Source organism: Heptranchias perlo, chromosome 18 (genome assembly GCF_035084215.1).
Source record: "Heptranchias perlo isolate sHepPer1 chromosome 18, sHepPer1.hap1, whole genome shotgun sequence".
Lineage (NCBI taxonomy): Eukaryota > Metazoa > Chordata > Chondrichthyes > Hexanchiformes > Hexanchidae > Heptranchias > Heptranchias perlo.
The window spans coordinates 4,619,465-4,642,530 of record NC_090342.1 but is presented as its reverse complement, the minus strand read 5'-3'; the positions used below and the strand labels follow the sequence as shown (position 1 = coordinate 4,642,530).

Sequence of the window (23,066 nt, the reverse complement as noted above, 5' to 3'; positions counted from 1 at the left end):
TATTCACACACTCCAGTCCTGTCAGTGTGATTACACTGTTCCATATTCACATACTCCAGTACTGTCAGTGTGATTACACCGTTCTATATTCTCACACTCCAGTACTGTCAGTGTGATTACACTGTTCTATATTCACACACTCCAGTACTGTCAGTGTGATTACACTGTTCCATATTCACACACTCCAATACTGTCAGTGTGATTACACTGTTCCATATTCACACACTCCAGTACTGTCAGTGTGATTACACTGTTCCATATTCACACACTCCAGTACTGTCAGTGTGATAACACTGTTCTAGATTCACACACTCCAGTACTGTCAGTGTGATTACACTGTTCGAGATTCACACACTCCAGTACTGTCAGTGTGACTACACTGTTCTATATTCACACACTCCAGTACTGTCAGTGTGATTACACTGTTCCATATTCACACACACCAGTACTGTCAGTGTGATTACACCGTTCTATATTCACACACTCCAGCACTGTCAGTGTGATTACACTGTTCCATATTCACACACTCCAGTACTGTCAGTGTGATTACACCGTTCTATATTCACACACTCCAGCACTGTCAGTGTGATTACACCGTTCCATATTCACACACTCCAGTACTGTCAGTGTGATTACACTGTTCCATATTCACACACTCCAGCACTGTCAGTGTGATTACACTGTTCCATATTCACACACTCTGGTACTGTCAGTGTGATTGCACCGTTCCATATTCACACACTCCAGTACTGTCAGTGTGACTACACTGTTCTATATTCACACACTCCAGTACTGTCAGTGTGATTACACTGTTCCATATTCACACACACCAGTACTGTCAGTGTGAATACACCGTTCCATATTCACACACTCCAGTACTGTCAGTGTGATTACACTGTTCCATATTCAAACACTCCAGTACTGTCAGTGTGATTACACCGTTCTATATTCACACACACCAGTACTGTCAGTGTGATTACACTGTTCCATATTCACACACTCCAGTACTGTCAGTGTGATTACACCGTTCCATATTCACACACTCCAGTACTGTCAGTGTGATTACACCGTTCTATATTCACACACACCAGTACTGTCAGTGTGATTACACTGTTCTATATTCACACACTCCAGTACTGTCAGTGTGATTACACTATTCCATATTCATACACTCCAGCACTGTCAGTGTGATTACACTGTTCTATATTCACACATTCCAGTACTGTCAGTGTGATTACACTGTTCCATATTCACACACTCCAGTACTGTCAGTGTGACTACACTGTTCTATATTCACACACTCCAGTACTGTCAGTGTGATTACACTGTTCCATATTCACACACACCAGCACTGTCAGTGTGAATACACCGTTCCATATTCACACACTCCAGTACTGTCAGTGTGATTACACTGTTCCATATTCAAACACTCCAGTACTGTCAGTGTGATTACACCGTTCTATATTCACACACACCAGTACTGTCAGTGTGATTACACTGTTCCATATTCACACACTCCAATACTGTCAGTGTGATTACACTGTTCTATATTCACACACTCCAGTACTGTCAGTGTGATTACACTGTTCCATATTCACACACTCCAGTACTGTCAATGTGATTACACTGTTCTAGATTCACACACTCCAGTACTGTCAGTGTGATTACACTGTTCTATATTCACACTCTCCAGCACTGTCAGTGTGATTACACTGTTCCATATTCACACACTCCAATACTGTCAGTGTGATTGCACTGTTCCATATTCACACACTCCAGTACTGTCAGTGTGATTACACCGTTCCATATTCACACACTCCAGTACTGTCAGTGTGATTACACCGTTCTATATTTACACACTCCTGTACTGTCAGTGTTATTACACTGTTCCATATTCACACACTCCAGTACTGTCAGTGTGATTACACTGTTCCATATTCACACACTCCAGTACTGTCAGTGTGATTACACTGTTCCATATTCACACACTCCAGCACTGTCAGTGTGATTACACTGTTCCATATTCACACACTCCAGCACTGTCAGTGTGATTACACTGTTCTATATTCACACTCTCCAGTACTGTCAGTGTGATTACACCGTTCTATATTCACACACTCCAGCACTGTCAGTGTGATTACACCGTTCTGTATTCACACACTCCAGTACTGTCAGTGTGATTACACTGTTCCATATTCACACACTCCAGTACTGTCAGTGTGATTACACTGTTCCATATTCAAACACTCCAGTACTGTCAGTGTGATTACACTGTTCTATATTCACACACTCCAGTACTGTCAGTGTGATTACACTGTTCTATATTCACACACTCCAGTACTGTCAGTGTGATTACACTGTTCTAGATTCACACACTCCAGAACTGTCAGTGTGATTACACTGTTCTATATTCACACACTCCAGTCCTGTCAGTGTGATTACACTGTTCTAGATTCACACACTCCAGTACTGTCAGTGTGATTACACTGTTCTATATTCACACACTCCAGTACTGTCAGTGTGATTACACTGTTCTAGATTCACACACTCCAGTACTGTCAGTGTGAATACACCGTTCTATATTCACACACTCCAGTACTGTCAGTGTGATTACACTGTTCCATATTCACACACTCCAGTACTGTCAGTGTGATTACACCGTTCCATATTCACACACTCCAGTACTGTCAGTATGATTGCACTGTTCCATATTCAAACACTCCAGTACTGTCAGTGTGATTACACCGTTCTATATTCACACACACCAGTTCTGTCAGTGTGATTACGCTGTTCTATATTCACACACTTCAGCACTGTCAGTGTGATTACACCGTTCTATATTCACACACTCCAGCACTGTCAGTGTGATTACACTGTTCCATATTCACACACTCCAGCACTCTCAGTGTGATTACACTGTTCCATATTCACACACTCCAGCACTGTCAGTGTGATTACACTGTTCCATATTCACACACTCCAGTACTGTCAGTGTGATTACACTGTTCCATATTCACACACTCCAGCACTGTCAGTGTGATTACACTGTTCCATATTCACACACTCCAGTACTGTCAGTGTGATTACACTGTTCCATATTCACACACTCCAATACTGTCAGTGTGATTACACTGTTCCATATTCACACACTCCAGTACTGTCAGTGTGATTACACCGTTCCATATTCACACACTCCAGTACTGTCAGAATGATTACACTGTTCCATATTCAAACACTCCAGTACTGTCAGTGTGATTACACCGTTCTATATTCACACACACCAGTTCTGTCAGTGTGATTACACTGTTCTATATTCACACACTCCAGCACTGTCAGTGTGATTACACCGTTCTATATTGACACACTCCAGCACTGTCAGTGTGATTACACCGTTCCATATTCACACACTCCAGCACTCTCAGTGTGATTACACCGTTCCATATTCACACACTCCAGTACTGTCAGTGTGATTACACTGTTCCATATTCACACAATCCAGTACTGTCAGTGTGATTACACCGTTCTATATTCACACTCTCCAGCACTGTCAGTGTGATTACACTGTTCCATATTCACACAATCCAGCACTGTCAGTGTGATTACACTGTTCCATATTCACACACTCCAGAACTGTCAGTGTGATTACACTGTTCTATATTCACACACTCCAGTACTGTCAGTGTGATTACACTGTTCCATATTCACACACTCCTTTATTGTCAGTGTGATTACACTGTTCTATATTCACACACTCCAGTACTGTCACTGTGATTACACTGTTCCATATTCACACACTCCAGCACTGTCAGTGTGATTACACTGTTCTATATTCACACACTCCAGTACTGTCAGTGTGATTTCACTGTTCTGTATTCACACACTCCAGTACTGTCAGTGTGATTACACTGTTCTATATTCACACACTCCAGTCCTGTCAGTGTGATTACACTGTTCCATATTCACATACTCCAGTACTGTCAGTGTGATTACACCGTTCTATATTCACACACTCCAGTACTGTCAGTGTGATTACACTGTTCTATATTCACACACTCCAGTACTGTCAGTGTGATTACACTGTTCCATATTCACACACTCCAATACTGTCAGTGTGATTACACTGTTCTATATTCACACACTCCAGTACTGTCAGTGTGATTACACTGTTCCATATTCACACACTCCAGTACTGTCAGTGTGATTACACTGTTCTAGATTCACACACTCCAGTACTGTCAGTGTGATTACACTGTTCTATATTCACACTCTCCAGCACTGTCAGTGTGATTACACTGTTCCATATTCACACACTCCAATACTGTCAGTGTGATTGCACTGTTCCATATTCACACACTCCAGTACTGTCAGTGTGATTACACCGTTCCATATTCACACACTCCAGTACTGTCAGTGTGATTACACCGTTCTATATTTACACACTCCTGTACTGTCAGTGTTATTACACTGTTCCATATTCACACACTCCAGTACTGTCAGTGTGATTACACTGTTCTATATTTACACACTCCTGTACTGTCAGTGTGATTACACTGTTCCATATTCACATACTCCAGTACTGTCAGTGTGATTGCACTGTTCCATATTCACACACTCCAGTACTGTCAGTGTGATTACACTGTTCCATATTCACACACTCCAGCACTGTCAGTGTGATTACACTGTTCCATATTCACACACTCCAGCACTGTCAGTGTGATTACACTGTTCTATATTCACACTCTCCAGTACTGTCAGTGTGATTACACTGTTCTATATTCACACACTCCAGCACTGTCAGTGTGATTACACCGTTCTGTATTCACACACTCCAGTACTGTCAGTGTGATTACACTGTTCCATATTCACACACTCCAGTACTGTCAGTGTGATTACACTGTTCCATATTCAAACACTCCAGTACTGTCAGTGTGATTACACTGTTCTATATTCACACACTCCAGTACTGTCAGTGTGATTACACTGTTCTATATTCACACACTCCAGTACTGTCACTGTGATTACACTGTTCTAGATTCACACACTCCAGAACTGTCAGTGTGATTACACTGTTCTATATTCACACACTCCAGTACTGTCAGTGTGATTACACTGTTCTAGATTCACACACTCCAGTACTGTCAGTGTGATTACACTGTTCTATATTCACACACTCCAGTACTGTCAGTGTGATTACACTGTTCTAGATTCACACACTCCAGTACTGTCAGTGTGATTACACCGTTCTATATTCACACACTCCAGTACTGTCAGTGTGATTACACTGTTCCATATTCACACACTCCAGTACTGTCAGTGTGATTACACCGTTCCATATTCACACACTCCAGTACTGTCAGTATGATTACACTGTTCCATATTCAAACACTCCAGTACTGTCAGTGTGATTACACCGTTCTATATTCACACACACCAGTTCTGTCAGTGTGATTACACTGTTCTATATTCACACACTCCAGCACTGTCAGTGTGATTACACTGTTCCATATTCACACACTCCAGCACTCTCAGTGTGATTACACTGTTCCATATTCACACACTCCAGCACTGTCAGTGTGATTACACCGTTCTATATTCACACACTCCAGCACTGTCAGTGTGATTACACTGTTCCATATTCACACACTCCAGCACTCTCAGTGTGATTACACTGTTCCATATTCACACACTCCAGCACTGTCAGTGTGATTACACTGTTCCATATTCACACACTCCAGTACTGTCAGTGTGATTACACTGTTCCATATTCACACACTCCAGCACTGTCAGTGTCATTACACTGTTCCATATTCACACACTCCAGTACTGTCAGTGTGATTACACTGTTCCATATTCACACACTCCAATACTGTCAGTGTGATTACACTGTTCCATATTCACACACTCCAGTACTGTCAGTGTGATTACACCGTTCCATATTCACACACTCCAGTACTGTCAGAATGATTACACTGTTCCATATTCAAACACTCCAGTACTGTCAGTGTGATTACACCGTTCTATATTCACACACACCAGTTCTGTCAGTGTGATTACACTGTTCTATATTCACACACTCCAGCACTGTCAGTGTGATTACACCGTTCTATATTGACACACTCCAGCACTGTCAGTGTGATTACACTGTTCTATATTCACACACTCCAGCACTGTCAGTGTGATTACACCGTTCTATATTGACACACTCCAGCACTGTCAGTGTGATTACACCGTTCCATATTCACACACTCCAGCACTCTCAGTGTGATTACACCGTTCCATATTCACACACTCCAGTACTGTCAGTGTGATTACACTGTTCCATATTCACACACTCCAGTACTGTCAGTGTGATTACACCTTTCTATATTCACACTCTCCAGCACTGTCAGTGTGATTACACTGTTCCATATTCACACACTCCAATACTGTCAGTGTGATTACACTGTTCCATATTCACACACTCCAGTACAGTCAGTGTGATTACACCGTTCCATATTCACACACTCCAGTACTGTCAGTGTGATTACACCGTTCTATATTCACACACTCCAGTACTGTCAGTGTGATTACACTGTTCTATATTCACACACTCCAGTACTGTCAGTGTGATTACACCGTTCCATATTCACACACTCCAGTACTGTCAGTGTGATTACACTGTTCTATATTCACACACTCCAGCACTGTCAGTGTGATTACACTGTTCTATATTCACACACTCCAGTACTGTCAGTGTGATTACACTGTTCTATATTCACACACTCCAGTACTGTCAGTGTGTTTACACTGTTCTATATTCACACACTCCAGCACTGTCAGTGTGATTACACTGTTCCATATTCACACACTCCAGTACTGTCAGTGTGATTACACTGTTCCATATTCACACACTCCAGTACTGTCAGTGTGATTACACTGTTCTATATTCACACACTCCAGCACTGTCAGTGTGATTACACTGTTCGATATTCACACACTCCAGTACTGTCAGTGTGATTACACTGTTCCATATTCACACACTCCAGTACTGTCAGTGTGATTACACCGTTCCATATTCACACACTCCAGTACTGTCAGTGTGATTACACTGTTCCATATTCACACACTCCAGTACTGTCAGTGTGATTACACTGCTCCATATTCACACACTCCAGCACTGTCAGTGTGATTACACTGTTCTATATTCACACACTCCAGTACTGTCAGTGTGATTACACTGTTCTATATTCACACACTCCAGTACTGTCAGTGTGATTACACTGTTCCATATTCACACACTCCAGTACTGTCAGTGTGATTACACCGTTCCATATTCACACACTCCAGTACTGTCAGTGTGATTACACCGTTCTATATTCACACACACCAGTACTGTCAGTGTGATTACACTGTTCTATATTCACACACTCCAGTACTGTCAGTGTGATTACACTGTTCCATATTCATACACTCCAGCACTGTCAGTGTGATTACACTGTTCCATATTCACACTCTCCAGTACTGTCAGTGTGATTACACTGTTCCATATTCACACACTCCAGCACTGTCAGTGTGATTACACTGTTCCATATTCACACACTCCAGAACTGTCAGTGTGATTACACTGTTCCATATTCACACACTCCAGTACTGTCAGTGTGATTACACTGTTCCATATTCACACACTCCAGCACTGTCAGTGTGATTACACTGTTCTATATTCACACACTCCAGTACTGTCAGTGTGATTACACTGTTCTATATTCACACACTCCAGTACTGTCAGTGTGATTACACTGTTCTATATTCACACACTCCAGTACTGTCAGTGTGATTACACTGTTCCATATTCACACACTCCAGTATTGTCAGTGTGATTACACTGTTCCATATTCACACACTCCAGCACTGTCAGTGTGATTACACTGTTCTATATTCACACACTCCAGTACTGTCAGTGCGATTTCACTGTTCTATATTCACACACTCCAGTACTGTCAGTGTGATTACACTGTTCTATATTCACACACTCCAGTCCTGTCAGTGTGATTACACTGTTCTATATTCACACACTCCAGTACTGTCAGTGTGATTACACTGTTCCATATTCACACACTCCAATACTGTCAGTGTGATTACACTGTTCCATATTCACACACTCCAGTACTGTCAGTGTGATTACACTGTTCCATATTCACACACTCCAGTACTGTCAGTGTGATTACACTGTTCCATATTCACACACTCCAGAACTGTCAGTGTGATTACACTGTTCCATATTCACACACTCCAGTACTGTCAGTGTGATTACACTGTTCTATATTCACACTCTCCAGCACTGTCAGTGTGATTACACTGTTCCATATTCACACACTCCAATACTGTCAGTGTGATTACACTGTTCCATATTCACACACTCCAGTACTGTCAGTGTGATTACACCGTTCCATATTCACACACTCCAGTACTGTCAGTGTGATTACACCGTTCTATATTTACACACTCCAGTACTGTCAGTGTTATTACACTGTTCCATATTCACACACTCCAGTACTGTCAGTGTGATTACACTGTTCCATATTCACACACTCCAGTACTGTCAGTGTGATTACACTGTTCCATATTCACACACTCCAGCACTGTCAGTGTGATTACACTGTTGCATATTCACACACTCCAGCACTGTCAGTGTGATTACACTGTTCTATATTCACACTCTCCAGTACTGTCAGTGTGATTACACCGTTCTATATTCACACACTCCAGTACTGTCAGTGTGATTACACCGTTCTGTATTCACACACTCCAGTACTGTCAGTGTGATTACACTGTTCCATATTCACACACTCCAGTACTGTCAGTGTGATTACACTGTTCCATATTCAAACACTCCAGTACTGTCAGTGTGATTACACTGTTCTATATTCACACTCTCCAGTACTGTCAGTGTGATTACACTGTTCTATATTCACACACTCCAGTACTGTCAGTGTGATTACACTGTTCCATATTCACACACTCCAGTACTGTCAGTGTGATTACACCGTTCCATATTCACACACTCCAGTACTGTCAGTATGATTACACTGTTCCATATTCAAACACTCCAGTACTGTCAGTGTGATTACACCGTTCTATATTCACACACACCAGTTCTGTCAGTGTGATTACACTGTTCTATATTCACACACTCCAGCACTGTCAGTGTGATTACACCGTTCTATATTCACACACTCCAGCACTGTCAGTGTGATTACACTGTTCCATATTCACACACTCCAGCACTCTCAGTGTGATTACACTCTTCCATATTCACACACTCCAGCACTGTCAGTGTGATTACACTGTTCCATATTCACACACTCCAGTACTGTCAGTGTGATTACACTGTTCCATATTCACACACTCCAATACTGTCAGTGTGATTACACTGTTCCATATTCACACACTCCAATACTGTCAGTGTGATTACACTGTTCCATATTCACACACTCCAATACTGTCAGTGTGATTACACTGTTCCATATTCACACACTCCAGTACTGTCAGTGTGATTACACTGTTCTAGATTCACACACTCCAGTACTGTCAGTGTGATTACACTGTTCTATATTCACACACTCCAGTACTGTCAGTGTGATTACACTGTTCTATATTCACACACTCCAGTACTGTCAGTGTGATTACACTGTTCCATATTCACACACTCCAGTACTGTTAGTGTGATTACACTGTTCCATATTCACACACTCCAGTACTGTCAGTGTGATTACACTGTTCTATATTCACACACTCCAGTACTGTTAGTGTGATTACACTGTTCCATATTCACACACTCCAGTACTGTCAGTGTGATTACACCGTTCTATATTCACACTCTCCAGCACTGTCAGTGTGATTACACTGTTCCATATTCACACTCTCCAATACTGTCAGTGTGATTACACTGTTCCATATTCACACACTCCAGTACTGTCAGTGTGATTACACCGTTCCATATTCACACACTCCAGTACTGTCAGTGTGATTACACCGTTCTATATTCACACACTCCAGTACTGTCAGTGTGATTACACTGTTCTATATTCACACACTCCAGTACTGTCAGTGTGATTACAACGTTCCATATTCACACACTCCAGTACTGTCAGTGTGATTACACTGTTCCATATTCACACACTCCAGCACTGTCAGTGTGATTACACTGTTCTATATTCACACACTCCAGCACTGTCAGTGTGATTACACTGTTCCATATTCACACACTCCAGTACTGTCAGTGTGATTACACTGTTCTATATTCACACACTCCTGTACTGTCAGTGTGATTACACTGTTCCATATTCACACACTCCAGTACTGTCAGTGTGATTACACCGTTCCATATTCACACACTCCAGTACTGTCAGTGTGATTACACCGTTCTATATTTACACACTCCTGTACTGTCAGTGTTATTACACTGTTCCATATTCACACACTCCAGTACTGTCAGTGTGATTACACTGTTCCATATTCACACACTCCAGTACTGTCAGTGTGATTACACTGTTCCATATTCACACACTCCAGTACTGTCAGTGTGATTACACTGCTCCATATTCACACACTCCAGCACTGTTAGTGTGATTACACTGTTCCATATTCACACACTCCAGTACTGTCAGTGTGATTACACCGTTCTATATTCACACACTCCAGTACTGTCAGTGTGATTACACTGTTCTATATTCACACACTCCAGTACTGTCAGTGTGATTACACTGTTCTATATTCACACACTCCAGTACTGTCAGTGTGATTACACTGTTCTATATTCACACACTCCAGTACTGTCAGTGTGATTACACTGTTCCATATTCACACACTCCAGTACTGTCAGTGTGATTACACCGTTCCATATTCACACACTCCAGTGCTGTCAGTGTGATTACACCGTTGTATATTCACACACACCAGTACTGTCAGTGTGATTACACTGTTCTATATTCACACACTCCAGTACTGTCAGTGTGATTACACTGTTCCATATTCATACACTCCAGCACTGTCAGTGTGATTACACTGTTCCATATTCACACTCTCCAGTACTGTCAGTGTGATTACACTGTTCCATATTCACACACTCCAGCACTGTCAGTGTGATTACACTGTTCCATATTCACACACTCCAGAACTGTCAGTGTGATTACACTGTTCCATATTCACACACTCCAGTACTGTCAGTGTGATTACACTGTTCCATATTCACACACTCCAGCACTGTCAGTGTGATTACACTGTTCTATATTCACACACTCCAGTACTGTCAGTGTGATTACACTGTTCTATATTCACACACTCCAGTACTGTCAGTGTGATTACACTGTTCTATATTCACACACTCCAGTACTGTCAGTGTGATTACACTGTTCCATATTCACACACTCCAGTATTGTCAGTGTGATTACACTGTTCTATATTCACACACTCCAGTACTGTCAGTGTGATTACACTGTTCCATATTCACACACTCCAGCACTGTCAGTGTGATTACACTGTTCTATATTCACACACTCCAGTACTGTAAGTGCGATTACACTGTTCCATATTCACACACTCCAGTACTGTCAGTGTGATTACACTGTTCTATATTCACACACTCCAGCACTGTCAGTGTGATTACACTGTTCTATATTCACACACTCCAGTACTGTCAGTGTGATTACACTGTTCTATATTTGCACTTCAAATTTTAATTACAGTCGGTCGGATTGGGAGGTTAAGAAGTGGGTATGTCGATCAGGTTTGGTGGTTGTGGGTGCTGGGTGTTGGGAGATGAAATCGGAACCATTATGTCCTTCTGATTACAGTTTGGGTCTCGAAGCCGGAATGTGAATTGGTTTCATTTGTTTTCCAGGGTGGGCCCTCCTATTTCACTTTTGTGAGCAGCGCCCGGCTGTGGGATCGAGGGCTGTCTCAGGACCGTGTAAGTATTATTGGAACTCTAACGGGCCTCCTGTTTGCACTGGCTGAAGCTACAACGCATGCAAAGTGCTGGCGAGTGTGAGCTTCCTTCGCAATATTAGCCGGGAGGCGGGAAGGTGTGGACGGGGCGTCCGGTTGCGGGTGAAGAACCCAGCAAGGTCCCGGGACGGGGATGCCCGGTTGATTTTTACCCGGGACCCTTTTAAAGATCCATTGAGGCGCCGATTACATCATCCAGTCGCGACTTCCAAATCTTAAGTAGGCCGACGCCTGCTTTTAGCGGGAGTCTGGTTGCGGGTCTGGAATATTACGATGGCCGGGAATGTGTTGCGTTGGGGCCGGGTGGCTCAATTTCAATTGTTTCAACGTTAATTAAAACCGAGGTCTTCCTTCGTGTCAGCGCTTGCTCATCCCAAAATTGGGAGACATTGGTCCCGGTGTGGAGTGAATGGGAGTTTCGATGGGAGAGGCAGGTGTGCCAGCCAGCCTTTCTGTTTCGCTGCACTCCCTGATTCCTGGGCACGACAGTCAATGGCCAGAGGATAGGAACGCCTCCAGTTAATCGCCTCTCCTTCCACGCCTGACTCTCCGATCTGCGCACCCGTCCAGCGAGACTCCATGCTCCAAGAGCACTAAAGAGCGACAAATCACCAGGACCAGATGGTTTCCATCCCAGGGTTTTAAAGGAAGTAGGTGAGCACATTGCAGATGCCCTAACTATAATCTTTCAAAGTTCTCCAGATTCAGGAACTGTCCCTCTAGACTGGAAAATTGCACATGTCACTCCGCTTTTTAACAAAGGGGAGAGAGGGAAACCGGGGAATTATAGACCAGTTAGCCTAACATCTGTTGTGGGGAAAATGCTGGAGTCTATAATTAAGGATAGGGTGACTGAACACCTCGAGAATTTTCAGTTAATCAGAGAGAGCCAGCATGGATTTGTGAAAGGCAGGTCGTGCCTGACAAACCTGATTGAATTTTTTGAAGAGGTGACTAAAGTAGTGGACAGGGGAATGTCAATGGATGTTATTTATATGGACTTCCAGAAGGCATTTGATAAGGTCCCACATAAGAGACTATTAGCTAAGATAGAAGCCCATGGAATCGAGGGAAAAGTACGGACTTGGTTAGGAAGTTGGCTGAGCGAAAGGCGACAGAGAGTAGGGATAATGGGTAGGTACTCACATTGGCAGGATGTGACAAGTGGAGACCCGCAGGGATCTGTCTTGGGGCCTTAATTATTCACAATATTTATTAACGACTTAGATGAAGGCATAGAAAGTCTCATATCTAAGTTTGCCGATGACACAAAGATTGGTGGCATTGTAAGCAGTGTAGATGAAAACATAAAATTACAAAGCGATATTGATAGGTTAGGTGAATGGGCAAAACTGTGGCAAATGGAATTCAATGTAGACAAATGTGAGGTCACCCACTTTGGATCAAAAAAGGATAGAACAGGATACTTTCTAAATGGTAAAAAGTTAAAAAGAGTGGATGTCCAAAGGGACTTAGGGGTTCAGGTACATAGATCATTGAAGTGTCATGAACAGGTGCAGAAAATAATCAAGAAGGCTAATGGAATGCTGGCCTTTATATCTAGAGGACTAGAGTACAAGGGGGCAGAAGTTATGCTGCAGCTATACAAAACTCTGGTTAGGCCGCACCTGGAGTACTGTGAGCAGTTCTGGGCACCGCACCTGCGGAAGGACATATTGGCCTTGGAGGGAGTGTAGCGTAGGTTTACTGGAATGATAACCGGACATCAAGGGTTAAGTTACGAGGAGAGATTACACAAATTGGGGTTGTATTCTCTAGAGTTTCGAAGGTTAAGGGGTGATCTGATCGAAGTTTATAAGATATTAAGGGGAACAGATAGGGTGGATAGAGAGAAACTATTTCCGCTGGTTGGGGATTCTAGGAGTAGGGGGCACAGTCTAAAAATTAGAGCCAGACCTTTCAGGAGCGAGATTAGAAAACATTTCTACACACAAAGGGTTGCAGAAGTTTGGAACTCTCTTCCGCAAACAACAATTGATACTAGCTCAATTGCTAAATTTAAATCTGAGATAGATAGCTTTTTGGCAACCAAAGGTATTAAGGGATATGGGCCAAAGGCAGGTATATGGAGTTAGATCACAGATCAGCCATGATCTTATCAAATGGCGGAGCAGGCACAAGGGGCAGAATGGCCTACTCATGTTCCTATGTTCCTATGCTGTGTCTCAACCATTCAGACCCAGTGCAGTCCCAGATAGATGAGCTCTTGAATCTGCTTGCACTAAAAGCTTAATTGTTTATTCATCATTGGCATATGTCCCTCAGTTGATCTGGATTTAATTGGTTGCACTCTGTCTTGGCGTGTAAAATGCAGTGTGAACACCGCATCAGAGAAAGGAAAAGAAAAAGACTTGCATTTATATAGCGTCGTTCACAACCTCAGGACAATGAAATACTTTCTGAAGTTGTAATGTTGGAAATGTGGCAGCCAATTCATGCACAGCAAGATCCCACAGTCAGCAATGTGATAATGACCAGATAATCTGTTTTTTGGTGATGTCGGTTGAGGGATAAATATTGGCCAGGACACCGGGAAGAACTCCCTGCTCTTCTTTGAAGTAGTGCCGTGGGGTCTTTTACATCCACCTGAGGGGGGCAGTTGGCCTCAGTTTAATGTCTCATCCGAAAGACGGCACCGCTGACAGTGCAGCGTTCCCTCAGTGCTGCACTGGGAGCGTTAGCCTGGATTATGTGCTCAAGTCCCTGGAGTGGGGCTCGAACCCTCGACCCTCTGACTCTGCCACCAATGGTAGGGGTGAAGTGTGGGCGAAATGCCCAGAAGGCCAGAGTGATAAGAACAGAGCATTCGGGAGGGGATATGGGGTCGGAGAAGATCGCAGGGATGGGGTGGGGCACGGCCGCCGAGGGATTGCTAGACATGGGGCAAAGATTTTGATTTTAAGGCATTGGAGGTGGATGGGGTAGTCAACGATATTGAATGCTGTGGAGGGTTGAGGAGGGTGAGGAGGCATCATGCCCCATGGCCACAGACACAGACACTCCAGTCGCGACTTTGGTCAGAGCTGTTTCACGGCCTGCAACTGGAATGGAGGGATTTGAGCAGAGTGTTTTAGGAAAGACAAACACAAAGCTGGGAGGCAGCAGTGCTTTTGAGGATCCAGATATACAAGTACACAAGTGCACACACAACAAAAACTTGCATTTATACAGCGCCTTTAACGTAGTGAAACGTTTAAGGCACTTCACAGGAGCGATTATCAAACAAAATTTGACACCGAGCCATAAAGAGATATTCGGACAGATGACCAAAAGCTTGGTCAAAGAGGTAGATTTTAGGAGCGTCTTAAAGGAGGAGAGAGGGCTAGAGAGGTGGAGAGATTTAGGGAAGGAATTCCAGAGCTTAGGGCCTAGGCAGCTGAAGGCACAGCCGCCATTGGTGAAGTGGAGGAAATCGGGATGTGCAAGAGGCCAGAATTGGAGGAAAGCAGAGATCTCTTTTTTTTAAATTCGTTCATGGGATGTGGGCGTCGCTGGCGAGGTCGGCATTTATTGCCCATCCCTAATTGCCCTCGAGAAGGTGGTGGTGAGCCGCCTTCTTGAACCGCTGCAGTCCGTGTGGTGACGGTTCTCCCACAGTGCTGTTAGGAAGGGAGTTCCAGGATTTTGACCCAGCGACGATGAATGAACGGTGATATATTTCCAAGTCGGGATGGTGTGTGACTTGGAGGGGAACGTGCAGGTGGTGTTGTTCCCATGTGCCTTCTGCCCTTGTCCTTCTAAGTGGTAGAGGTCGCGGGTTTGGGAGGTGCTGTCGAAGAAGCCTTGGCGAGTTGCTGCAGTGCATCCTGTGGATGGTGCACACTGCAGCCACAGTGCGCTGGTGGTGAAGGGAGTGAATGTTTAGGGTGGTGGATGGGGTGCCAATCAAGCGGGCTGCTTTATCTTGGATGGTGTCGAGCTTTTTGAGTGTTGTTGGAGCTGCACTCATCCAGGCAAGTGGAGAGTATTCCATCACACTCCTGACTTCTTGTGCCTTGTAGATGGTGGAAAGGCTTTGGGGAGTCAGGAGGGTTGTAGGGCTGGAGGAGGTTATAGAGATAGGGAGGGGCGAGGCCATGGAGGGATTTGAACACAAGGATGAGAATTTTAAAATTGAGGCATTGCCCGGACTGTGAGCCAATATCGGTCAGCGAGCACAGGCTGAACGGGACTTGATATGAGTTAGGATACAGGCAGCAGAGCTTTGGATGAGCTCAATTTTATGGAGGGTGGAAGGTGGTAGGCCAGCCAGGAGAGCATTGGAATAGTCTGGAGGTAACAAAGGCACACAAACCAGGCTGGAAAGGTTTTACAATCAGCCGGGAGATGTTAAAGGCACTCGTATTATAATTGAAGCACAATGTTTGGATGTACATAGTGAATCCCGGTCCTTAGTCATCGCCATTTAATTAGAACACTTCAATTCATTTTCTGAGAATGTAAATCGCCTGCTCTAAATTGAGTTTTTGTTTGCCAAAGGTTAAAGAGGATGAAATAAGGGAAGTAGATATTTATCTGATTCAAACAGAGCACAGCTAGGCTTACACAGACCGCAATAGTAATTACATTTTTTTTCACATTTAAACAACTAAAGCCATCAAGGAAATTGCTTCCCATTATATCTTCGCTTCTTTCACAAACAATTCTCCTGTATTGATTTACGATATCTGGATGACAAGATCAGGCCTGAACTCATGACCTTTGGAAAGTCTCCAGGGTGGTGATTGGTATGCTCGTATTTGGGGCGTAAACCGGGTGCAAAGCAGACCAATTGAGCAGTGGCACGGCCTGGGTCCAGTCTGCCCAGGCCGCTGGTCCCTTGAATACGTAAATGAGGGGCCTAATCCCCGTTGAGGACCCCTTTTAGAGATCTGTTTCTGACGAACGGGAAAGCACAGGGAGGTCGACGGCAGGTTGTGAACATTTTTTTATTTTAAAAGTAACCCTTCCTGTGGCGCCCAAGGTGCAGGAATGTCTGCTCCCCCCTCCCCCGCAGGACTTGCACTCCAATCCCCCCACCCCACCCCCCAACCCCTCTCGCTGAGACTCCTGTTTCTTTCTCCTGGGTCGCAAGGAACCTTACCAAAGTTTAAAAAAACATTCCTTTCCTGGGCTTCCTCTAGCCCGATTCTGCTCAGAGACCTTGCAAGAATCTCGAGGTCAGAATTACATCGGAGTCCGAAATACATCATCGGTCCCTGCCGTTTTAGTATTGATGAACCTTCTGCGTTGTTTAAGGAAAGAAAGAAAGACTTGCATTTATATAGCGCCTTTCACGACCTCAGGACGCCCCAAAGTGCTTTACAGCCAATTAAGTACTTTTTGGAGTGTAGTCACTGTTACAGTGAAGGGAAACGCGGCAACCAATTTGTGCCCAGCAAGGTCCCACAAACAGCAACGAGATAAAGACCAGATAATCTAGTTTAGTGATGATGGTTGAGGGATAAATATTAGATCAATATTAGCATTAACGAGAATTGAAAAAGGGTTAGTTAAGCATTTTGTTCACATGAAATGGTCACTTAAGCAAAGGCTTAATTGAAGTTGCTTCCTTGTACATTGTCACTTAACTTTAACATGTTTGTTTACTGACTCACCTCTGACAGACGAACACTATAAAGCCCTTTAATGCTGGAGTGAATTTACTATTGTAGTGTGTGTGCATTGAATATGAAAAATTGATGACAAGTTGGCAGCAGGTGTCTAAATATATGTGCACTTCAGCTTATTATTGTTGGTTATAAACTTTGAAGAAGCTTTGAAAGAAGAGGGAGGAGAATCAATTTTTTATTTATTTGCTCTTGGGATGTGGGTAACACTTGGTAAATCTGCTTTTATTACTCATCCCTCACCGCCATAGGTGCATTGAGAATCAACCACAGTGTGCGGGACTGGAGTCACGTGTATGCCACTAGTGAACCAGTTGGGTTTTTACAACAATCCGGCAGCTTTTATGGTCACTTTTTCCTGGTCCCAGATCACAAATTACCAGATTCATTGAATTTACAATTTGCCATGGTGGTGCGATTTGAACTCATGACCTTTGGGTTTGCTAGTCTAGTATTGGTATAGTTTACTCCACATAAAATGATAACCTCAAAAACGCTGATCTCGGACAAAGTGCAAACCCTCTCGCCAAATGCCTCAGTGATTCAGCACTGCCTGTGATATCGCTGAACAGTTCAGTCCAAGGAGCTTCCAAACTTGATCCCTGGTCGATGCTGTGTTAACAGAGCTCAAATGGGGCAGTGGTAGGGCAGAAAGGTAGGCCTCATTTAGGAAGGGGTTAACATTGACTAGGATCCCTACTTCTGGTCAATACCCAACCGCTCCTAATGGAAATACATGTGCATGAGTGACAAATTGAGGACATGATTTGCTTTGGCTATGGTGGCCTCCAAAGTCAACTAGTCAGGAGACGGTAGCTAGTTGGGCTCACTAATGAAGACTAGCTGGTTGAGCAACAATACTAGAAGGCCATCGCTGCTCACGGCGGGTTGCCTTCAGGAGAGAAGGTATAAGAGTGGTAAAAATGGAAGTGAGAAAAGGACGTACCTTGCAAAAAAACGCCATCTCAACACTGTGATCATGTAGTTATGGATGTGTGTCAGTGTCTGTGTACTCGTGTGTCTCTGTGCATGGTTCTGTGTACCAATGGCCATGTGCAAAGGTGGAGAAGTGTGAATGTGCAGTTTAGAGATGAGGCCGTGCGTTTACATGTAGGACCTTCCGGGTGGTATTTGATGACACCCAGTTTCCATGAGTTGGATCTCAAGTCTCCTCAAACGTCTATTTACAGTTTAATGCGTGACTTCCTGTCAAGAAACAAATGATCACGATCACAGTGTTTGAAGCGGGATCTCTCTTTGGTATTTAATTCAATTGAAAGGAACCCTTGAACCAGCGGTAGCTGTAATAGCAGAGGCAGTGTTACAGACGTTGGAGCTCCTGTCTTCAAGCACAGGGGCTGGTTAGGTAGGGAGTGGGTTGTTGGTAAATATTACTATACAGCGATAGACATGAGAAATGACGTTCAGTTTGTGCTGCAAAGGATGTAGAACACTTAAGATAAAATAAGTGGGCAGTATTTCTATAAACAACATTTTCTCCCATATTACATCGAGGCCATTTGGCCCAACTGGTCTGTGCTGGTGTTTATGCTCCACATGAGCCTCCTCCTACCCCTCTTCATCTAACCCTACCAGCATATCCTTCTGTTCCTTTCTCCCTCATGTGCTTGTCTAGCTTCCCCTTAAATGCATCTATTCAGTTCAACTACTCTTTGTGGTAGCGAGTTCCACATTCTAACCACTCTCTGGGTAAAGAAGCTTCCCCTGAATTCCCTATTGGATTTATTAGCGACTATTTTATATTTCTGACCTCTAGTTCTGGTCTCCCCCACAAGTGGAAACATCTTCTCTACGTCCACCCGATCAAACCCCATCATAATTTTACAGACCTCTAGTTGGACACACATCAGCCATCTCTTTTCTAGAGAAAAGAGCCCCAGTTCAGTCTTTCCTGATAGGCATAACCTTTCAGTTCTAGTATCATTGAACTAATCCATGTGATAGCGAGTTCCACATTCTAACCACTCTCTGAGTAAAGACGTCTCTCCTGAATATCTCCCCGTACCTTTTAGTACTTTTCTTCTTCTTCAAGTGTTTATCTAAGTCCCTCTTAAACATTGTAATTGAATCGGCTGTAATACCCACTTGTCGTACTGCATTCCATTAAGGGATTGCTTCCTTGGCCAAGTGGCTATTTTCATGCTGAAGCTCTGACAGTTAAGCCTGGGCAAACTATTGCACTGTAGGGGCTTTGCAGCAGTGCCAGATCCTGTCCACACTGGACATTCTCCACCCCCCTCTCCCCCACTAACCAGACATGAACACGACACACTTCCAACAGGGGTTATCTGGTACTGATTGTGAGCAGGAGCCTTGGCCGATTTCTTTTTTCCCAACCAAGGGCCTGTGAGGCAAACTGTAAAGAAAGAACTTGGATTTATACAGCGTCTTTCACAACCTCAGAACGTCCCTTAGCACTTTACAGCCAATTAAGTACTTTTTTTTGTAGTGTAGTCACAGTTGTATTGTAGGAAACGCGGCAGCCAATTTGTGCACAGCAAGATCCCACAAACAGCAATGTGATAATGACCAGATAATCTGTTTTAGTGATTTTGGTTGAGGGATAAATATTGGCCAGGACGCCGGGGAGAACTCCCCCGCTCTTCGTTGAAATAGTGCCATGGGATCTTTTACATCCACCTGAGAGGGGCAGGCGGGGCCCCAGTTTAACGTCTCATCTGAAAGACGGCACCTCCGACAGCGCAGCGCTCCCTCAGTACTGCACTGGGAGCGTCAGCTTGGATTATGTGCTCAAGTCTCTGGAGTGGGACTTGAATCCACTCAAGCCCCCCCCGCACGTTCACTCCTGCTCCCCCGGGGCACACAAAAATAATTTAACACTAACCTTTGCCCGGACCTCTTCTCTTCCGTTGCCCTTGGGACTGGTCGGAGTGAGCACGGCTCAGGCTCCGACCTAAAATGGCAACCGGGGTCCTATTTACTTCCTAGGACCCCTGATCCTGGGACTCCATATCAAAAGGGGCCCATCGCCTGAAACAGGCGGGTGCTTTGGGCGCCCGGCGGTGGGACCCTTTCAAAATGGCACCAGCCGCATCGCTGGCATTAACGGGGCGGTGAGGCTAACGACCCCATTGTGAGACCACCACCCACCCCGTTAACTCCAGGCACAGGGGGCAAAAATTAACCCCTCGTGTTTTGTGGCTGGAAAGAGTGGGTTGACGATTTTGAAACACAGAATAAACATACAGGCTGCCAGCAATATCCGACTCCCCTGCCAAAATCCACATGCCAACACGTAACTCTAAACCTCCTTAAACCTCTCTCCGCCTCTCTCTCCTCCTTTAAGACGCTCCTTACAACCTACCTCTTTGACCAAGCTTTTGGTCACCTGTCCTAATATCCCCTTACGTGGCTCAGTGCCAAATTTTGTCTGATTACGCTCCTGTGAAGCGCCTTGGGATGTTTTACTACGTTAAAGGCGCTATATAAATGCAAGTTGTTGCTATATTGCACTTGTACTACATTCGGTGCGTACTATTTTTACACAGATGTTAATAACTTGACTTTAAATGTGGCTGATTGAGCACACCAAAGATTCTTAAGATACCAATCAAAATTTCTGCTCCCTCTTTATAACACATAAATGTTGTGAATAATCCAAATTATTAATACTGTACGATCTAAACTCACGTTTCCAAATCGAGGAAGCAAATGAGCCCTTGGAGTGTTAAAGGCGCTTGGGTTTTTTTAAAATGGCGCAAATGAATAATAAAATCCCATTCAGTGCCGCTGAATGCAAATCCCTTATTAGAAAGTTACAGCACCTATTGTTTCTCAATCCCATGGAGTCACAGTGCCAGCTCTAAGCCAGGATCGAGTCAGATACTTTATGTTTCATGGCGCTACATTCTTTCTTTCACTAATTAGACTGAAATTGTTTCCATTTGACTTTTTTTACGGTTCGGAAATCGACTTTTGCTTCTTACTGTCTGCAGTACCATTCGTCAAAATGCCATTTTTGTTTGAACTGTCGCTGCACTCAGCTGCTGCCCTTAAGTCAGCCTCCTTGGAGGTACCTGGTGGTACTGTGTGGTCCTAGAGACGTTTTGGGATTGAGAATAATTTGAGTGGGTAGATGTGCCAAAGCCCCGAAGACTGAAAATCTGCAAAATAGCTGGTATCAGTTAAAGTGACCATGAAGCTGTCGGATTGCCGTAAAAACCCAACTGGTTCACTAATGTCCTTCAGGGAAGGAAACTTACCGTCCATACCCGATCTGGGCCTATATGTGACTCCAGTCCCCACACCAACATGGTTGACTCTTAATTGCCCTCTGAAGCAACTCAGTTGAATCAAACCGCTAAATCCAGCAGGTCAAGAAGAAGGCCCAGCACCACCTTCTCTGGGCAACTATTGAATGGGCCATAAATGTCGGCCTTTTCCAGTGACGTCTACATCCTGAGCGTGAATAATGAAGAAAGAATTTTTAAAAATTGGACCATCGAACTGGAGGTGAGCATGTCAAACTCACCGTCCAACAGAGGATTTTGGTTATTAATTTTAGTGACTGGTAAATCGCAGCGGGATGGGGGGGGGGGGAGTTGGGCGTGTTGACCTCAACACTAGAATATTCAATCTGCACTCCCCATCAGGTGAATTTACAGACCAGGATTGTTAACCCACTCATTCTGCTCCCTGTATCCTAACTTGCACCAAGTCCCATTCACCCATCGCACCTGTGCTCGCTGACCTGCATTGGTTCCTGGCCCACCAATGGTTTTATTTTAAAATTCTCATCCTTGTTTTCAAATCCCTCCATGGCCTCGCCCCTCCCTATCTCTGGAACCTCCTCCAGCCCTACAACCCTCCGAGATCTCTGCGCTCCTCCAATTTTGGTCTTTTGCGCACCCCCGATTTTAATTGCTCCACCATTGGCGGCCATGCCTTTAGCTGCCTAGGCCCTAAGCTCTGGAATTCCCTCCCCAAGCCTCTTTACCTCTCTCTCCTCCGTTAAGATATTCCTTAAAATCTACCTCTTTGACCAAGCTTTTGGTCACCTGTCCTAATATCTCCTTACGTGGCACGGTGTCAAGTTTTGAATGATTACGCTCCAGTGAAGCGCCTTGGGACATTTTACTACGTCAAAGGCGCTATATAAATGCAAGTTGTAGTTGTTGTGTAAATCAAGTTCTTGCTGGTCCTACATCATATGACTGATCATTGGCTGGATTAGAGGGAACAAAAAGCAACTTTAATTAGCATAAGGTCAATTAATTATTCTTCACTGAGAATCCTGTAAGTCAACAGCAGAGATGCATTTATGTATGGCCAAAAAAAAGTCTGAGTGGATGCTAAGCTGCATTATGGCCTAGTTTCTGACACAAGCTGATTATCAGATTTCTCTGTTCAAAGACGCAGCTCGCTAACAATACTACCCTCTGTCTGTGGCCTCTGATAGTGCTAATTAGA

General features: G+C 44.0%; 1 protein-coding gene across 6 annotated transcripts in view; it reads left to right on the top strand.

Annotated features, from left to right (window-relative positions):
* LOC137334524 (uncharacterized) overlaps window positions 1-23,066 on the top strand; it is a 156,125-nt gene that overhangs the window by 25,965 nt on the left and 107,094 nt on the right. For all 6 annotated transcript variants that reach the window (XM_067999256.1, XM_067999257.1, XM_067999255.1 and 3 more), the window contains exon 2: window positions 11,879-11,947. In XM_067999256.1, coding sequence (XP_067855357.1) covers window positions 11,879-11,947 — 69 coding nt within the window. The remainder of the gene's footprint in view (window positions 1-11,878; window positions 11,948-23,066) is intronic.